General features: G+C 36.1%; 1 protein-coding gene across 3 annotated transcripts in view; it reads right to left on the bottom strand.

The window, feature by feature from the left end:
- Positions 1–6,017, bottom strand: part of LOC107758164 (ribosomal protein S6 kinase alpha-4-like) — a 42,653-nt gene that overhangs the window by 5,786 nt on the left and 30,850 nt on the right. For all 3 annotated transcript variants that reach the window (XM_016575839.1, XM_016575838.1, XM_016575837.1), the window contains exons 15-16: positions 4,240–4,437; positions 2,509–2,668 (exon numbers count right to left, since the gene is read on the bottom strand). In XM_016575839.1, the coding sequence (XP_016431325.1) occupies positions 2,509–2,668; positions 4,240–4,437 (358 nt within the window). The remainder of the gene's footprint in view (positions 1–2,508; positions 2,669–4,239; positions 4,438–6,017) is intronic.

Here is a 6,017-nt window from a genome sequence, read left to right as displayed (position 1 = left end):
TGAAAAGGTTATAGAATATCCATGTTAAACTGTTTTGAAACAGTTCACAGTAAGCAGGTGAATTGGTAATGGGTCAAGGTATCATGTTTGGGTTTGTAAAAGGAGCATCTCAATCTTTGCAAGCAAAGCTGGATCATGGCTCATCACTTTGTGCCAAATTTCATGAGAGAAGTGTCAAACAAATCAAAAATCACATTTTGCAATGCAAAATCGCAAAGAATTTAGGTCTTTCACCAACTACCAGACGTAATATTGTGAAAAGATTCAGGGAATCCAGAGAAATCAAGGACATTCTTCTTTACAAATCCTCGTTTTGTACTTCTAATTCTTGACATCTTTTTTTCTCTCAACAATGCCATTTTAACCCAGTGTGTTCAGGTGTGACTTGTTGTCAAGAAAATATGGCACTTAAATGAGATGAAATACCTAAAAGTTCTGTATAGTTTGTGTGATGAGTTGACACATCATGGTCGACACACAAAGGTGCTATAAAAAATTATCTGATTTGCTATGAATGTCCACATTCTCACCATTGTATTTTAGGTCGCTTTCACACTTGGTTTGATTGCTTGGTCCAAACCAGAGTTCAATTGCTCGGACTTCACATGAACCATAGCCCAGACCACCGTTTTGAGCCGATGCACAGAAGATATTGGAAAAACATATGTACATCATTCAAATTAACCAAACTCTGACATCAAATGAACCTGTGTTAATTATGTTAAAAATAATATATTTAAATAATTTTAAGTCATCCTATAGGCCCCTTGGGTGTTTGTTAAAATTAAGAAGTTAAGAACTTTAAAATAAGTTACAAGAAGGATGTTCAATTCTTGAAAAATGTTTAAAAAGTTCTCAAATGTTTTCTTAATAGTCATATTATTATTATTATTATTATTATCATTTTAACAAGAAAATGATTTGTTGTCATCTGAATGTGTGGTGGTTCTTGCCACAGACTTGCTGATCATCTATATTAAAAAAAACTTCGAAGTAGAGCTCAGGACTGCAGGACTGTTTTTTCAATCCTGCTCCCGCTGAATTTCTGACCATTACCACAAACTCCTGCAAAGTGTGTATTCCACTCCAGCTGGCACCCGTGATTTTTGTGTCCACTCCCACCCCTGCCCGCAAACATTCTAATATTGTATATTGTATAGAAAATTACATATTTTGAGTTTTGATATTTGGAATATGGTCGTTGCTCTACTTTGGGCTATTTTTGACTGGCCATTGGGCTAGTTTTGTCACACAAACCTGGCAGCCATGGCTTGTATGAGCAGAGCAGACGTTTCCAGTTTAAAACTGTAGCTTACGTTTTCTAAATGAGTTTCATTTCTATGAAAAAGCAAAACGACAGTGGGGACAGTGCCATGGTGGGCAAGTAATATAATCGTGTACAACCAAACACCATGTAACACCAACTACCACAGCAAGCCTAGTGTTTACGTAAGTTCATTATTCTTGTTATGCGCCAAATTTGTGCTATTTTTTTGACCACCCACTCCTGCCTGCAGTAAAGGTAAAACCCCCTGCTCCCCACAGGATCCCAATCGCAGTGTAGGCCCTCTACTTCAAAGGCATTGTATATTACAAATATTGTTGGCTCTTTGAAGAATTGCTTTTGTAAGTCGCTTTGCATAAAAGCGTCTGGTAAATGCATAAATGTAAATGTAAAACTGTGTGTGTACTGCTAGATTAAAAGCATCTTGTTTATGGATGTTTGTATGTTATGTTGTAATTATACAATTAAAAAAAAAAAACTTATTTGACTAGTTTTTATAAAGTTACTACTGAATTTCAAATTCGGGAGAAGTCACATCACGCATAATCATGAAAATTCTTTGCTTACGTTATTGTTTATTGGTGTCACCTCAGAACACATCCCTAGTAGTAGCAATAATATGTATTATGTGTAGCAGTCCTGTTACGTGTTTTTTGAAAATGGCTCAATTGGACTTACAGAGTGTTTCTTCCAGATACTGTGACTTCAAAAAGTCACTTGCTTAAATAATTTCCAACCACAGAATACACAAAAAAAGAAAAAAGAAAAAAAGAAAAAAGAAACATGCTCTAAGCGGTTAGCCAGTCAAAATGCACTGGGCCATCTAGCAAATCAGAGCACACAACAGGAACTAAACAGTGCATTCGAGACACACTGGGAAGAGAGGTACTGCAATAATGTAAAAAAAATTTAAACAAAAAAAAAAAAAGCGTTTTTGGAACAATCAAGAATGAAAACCTATTCTAGTACACCTCAAAAACCAAATTAAGATTTTGTATAAGGGCATAATAGGACACCTTTAATTAACACAATTAATTTGAAATAGCCAAATAAATTAATTTAACATGTTACGTGTGGAGACAAGATAAGTTGGAGGTTATTCTAACTTATCTAGTATAGTAATACTAATAACTAGGCTATTTCTGATTATGGCATACCCAGCCCTACCTTGGAGTAAGATTTTTCACCACCCAAGCAAGTTTTGATTCTTTCAGTAAAAGTACCTCTCACTAAATCTTTGGCCTCTTCAGACACACCCTTCCAGGCTTCTCCATCCAATGAGAAATCTCCCTCCTTGATCTTGTGCATGATGTCAGCTGCATGCGATGATGTCATTCCTTTCTTCTCACTCTGGAATGGAACTTGGCCGGAGAGCATGGTGTACTGATGAAAAAGAACGACACTAATAACATCAGCATTTTATATTACATTTTTGGTTTAACATTTCTGAACAAACTGTCAAATTATACACCCCTGAACAAAATCTTAAGACCATGGGAAATATTACAAGTATTCGCATTTCGTGCTGGTGGATCATAACCAGGTTGTAAGTACTGCTTCAAAATGCCAAAAGAAGAAACAGGAGCAAGAGGCAAAAATGTAGAGAATAGGCAATTTATTGAAAACTGCATTTAAACTCAAATAGGCTGTTCATCAGTTGATCAAAAGTTTAAGCACGTTGTGCGAGTTTAAGTTTAAGTTTAAGCACGTTGTGCGAGCCCTTGCTTGTGCAGCTCAACAATCCTGCCACGTTCAAAGACAGAAAGCCTTTTTGCCTTTGCCATCAGGAGGTCATGACAGTGTGACTGCCTGAAGGACAATGACATGAAAGCCATATTTTTGCGCAGATTTTAACTTTTTAAGGCTATGGTCTTAAACATTTCATCAGCTGATGAACAGCCTGTTTGAGTTTAAATGCAGTTTTCAATAAATTGCCTATTCTCTATTTTTTATCTCTTGCTCCTGTTTCTTCTTTTGACATTTTGAAGCAGTACTTAGAACCTGGTTACGATCCACCAGCACGAAATGCAAATACTTGAAATGTTTCCCCCGGTCTTTTGTTCAGGAGTGTATAAAAAAACTAGACTTTAAAGTTATACAAACAAAGTAAGCCAGATCAATTTAAAAAAAGAGTGTTTTTATAGATCATATGCTACAGTATATCCCAAGCACTAACCCAATGATTTAAGTAGTCAAGTAGTTTAAAGGGGTCATATGATGCGATTTCAAGTTTTCCTTTGTCTTTGGAATGTTACAAGCTGTACGTGCATATATAAGATCCATAAAGTTGCAAAGACTAAAGTCTCAAACCCAAAGAGATGTTCTTTATAAAAGTTAAGACTCGTCCACACCTTCCTAAAACGCCCCCACATATCTACGTCACTATGTGTTGGACGATTTGCATAACACCGCCCAAATGTTTACACAAAGAAAAAAGGCGTAACTTTTATTCTTGCTGTAATATTGTTGTGACACTGTGTGTTTCCAAATATGGTAAGGGGCATAACATTTCCATCACACAATTGAGGTATTTGGCCAATCACAACACACTGGATAGCTGGCCAATTAGAGCACCTCGCTTTTCAGAACAATGAGCTTTGTAAAAATCGACACGTTTCAGAAAGGCGGGGCAGACAGGAGCAACAATAATGTACGGTATGTGGAAAATAATGTGTTTTTTTAACCTTAAACGTGTAAACCCATTGCATTACACCAAATACACAAAATAATTTTCTTTTGCATTTAATTTTCGTCATATGACCCCTTTAAGTTTACTTTTGGAATTTATCGAAACAGATTTTTGTTACTTTTCTATTTATTCAAGTTAAGGTATTGATTTTTAAACACTGACCTCTCCTCTGAATAAAACTATACATATGGCAGTCCAGTCTAAAACAGTACTTCATCCATAAACATAAATATCCTCAAGCACACTTATATACACTCAAACCTACCAGGATCACCCCGAGGCTCCAGAGGTCGCAGGCCTGGTCATATCCCGAGCTGTGGAAGAGCTCTGGCGCGGCATACTGCAGGGTGAAGCAGGGGGTCTGCAGGGGCGCGCTGCCGCTCCCCGCTGGAAACAATCGCGCAAATCCAAAATCAATCACCTTCAACACAGAGTCATCCGACTCATCAGCAAACAGCACGTTCTGCCAGAGGAGGTGAAAAAAGAGGGACAATACGTGACATACGGCTGGCTATGCATTGACACAATAAACCACAAGAGGTTCAGCGTTACAACGATTTGACATTTTGGCACTGCTGATCCAATTATGATGCATAGCGATGTATTAAAACGTGCAGTGCATATCGTATTGGAGGCAGTTGGTCTAAGCGATGGCTGAAAGATCTCATTTAGGAAAAAATCCCACTGATGAAGATTAATGTCGACAGTCTCTCGTCTACAGTCCTTTTACCTGCATGTGGATGGCACATTAAAATTCCACTGCACGGAGACAAATCAGCACATGGATAGCTGAGCACAGAGTGAGCGCTGAATGCATAATATCAGAGTGAAATCAAGCAAACTATGAATGATGATCACACAGCTGACGGGAGATTTGAATGAGAGAATGAGATACTGAATAGAGCACGGCCAGTTAGCTGTGCAGCGATGTGAGCATAATGCTTTTTTCAACGCATGACAGCATCCTTTTATACATTTAGAGAGAGAAAGGCATTAAGGCTGCTCATTTTGTCATTGCATTTTAGTTGATCTTTTGAAGCATTCAAATATCAGGATGTCCATCCTTGTGTTAATTTATTTGTTTGCTGTTCAAACATCAACAAATCTACATATTAGTGTTGTCAAAAAAAAAAAATGTGTATATATATATATATTTTTTATTTTTTATTTTTTTATTTAGTCATTTAGCAGACGCTTTTATCCAAAGCGAATATATATATATATATATATATAGAGAGAGAGAGATAGATAGATAGATAGATAGATAGATAGATAGATACTGAACAAAATTATAAATGAAAAAATGGGGGCAAAAACAAAAGTGTTGCATTTATAATTTTGTTTCAGTGTAGATATATATATATATATTAGGTCTGTCAGTTAAACACGTTAATCTAATTAATTGAAAAAATTACGCAATAAAAATATTTTAACGCCGTTAACGCACTGGCCCCGCCCCCAGACCTGTACGTCATCTTACATTTCATCTACATCATCTTATGTTTTTGTCTCATATTTATATCATAAGATATCATACGGGCAGGGAGAGCAGTATTACACGAGTGCTGAATTTGTCCCGAAAATCACGAGCTTAAATGTGATTTTATACAACAGTTCAGTAAATAAGTTGATATTGTGTTATGTTTTAAACACAATATTATGTATAATTATATATTATATTATAATTTTGCAGAGAACATATTTCCTTTAAAGCCATAGCAGAATTTTTGTGCGTCTCTGAGCAACACAGCGGTGTTTAGTTTCTGAATGAATCCGCGTTTTGAACGAATCGTGTGAACCAATGATTCAAAGCCCCATTCATAAAGAGAGCCGTTTACTTCATTCCTGAATGAATCAGCCGTTTGAACAAATCGAATGAATGACTCATAAAGACATTTCCCTTTGCATTTAGTCATTGTGCAGACGGTCAAATTTATTTTGCGATTAATTAATTGACACATCATGTAATTAATTACATTAAACATTTAAATCGACTGACAGCCCTAATATATATATATATATATATATATATATATATATATA

The sequence above is a fragment of the Sinocyclocheilus rhinocerous genome, unplaced genomic scaffold (assembly GCF_001515625.1).
Source record: "Sinocyclocheilus rhinocerous isolate Xijiao unplaced genomic scaffold, SAMN03320098_v1.1 scaffold774, whole genome shotgun sequence".
In the NCBI taxonomy this organism is placed as follows: domain Eukaryota; kingdom Metazoa; phylum Chordata; class Actinopteri; order Cypriniformes; family Cyprinidae; genus Sinocyclocheilus; species Sinocyclocheilus rhinocerous.
Note: the sequence above shows the minus strand (reverse complement) of the source record. Positions and strands in the feature narration are given on the sequence as shown.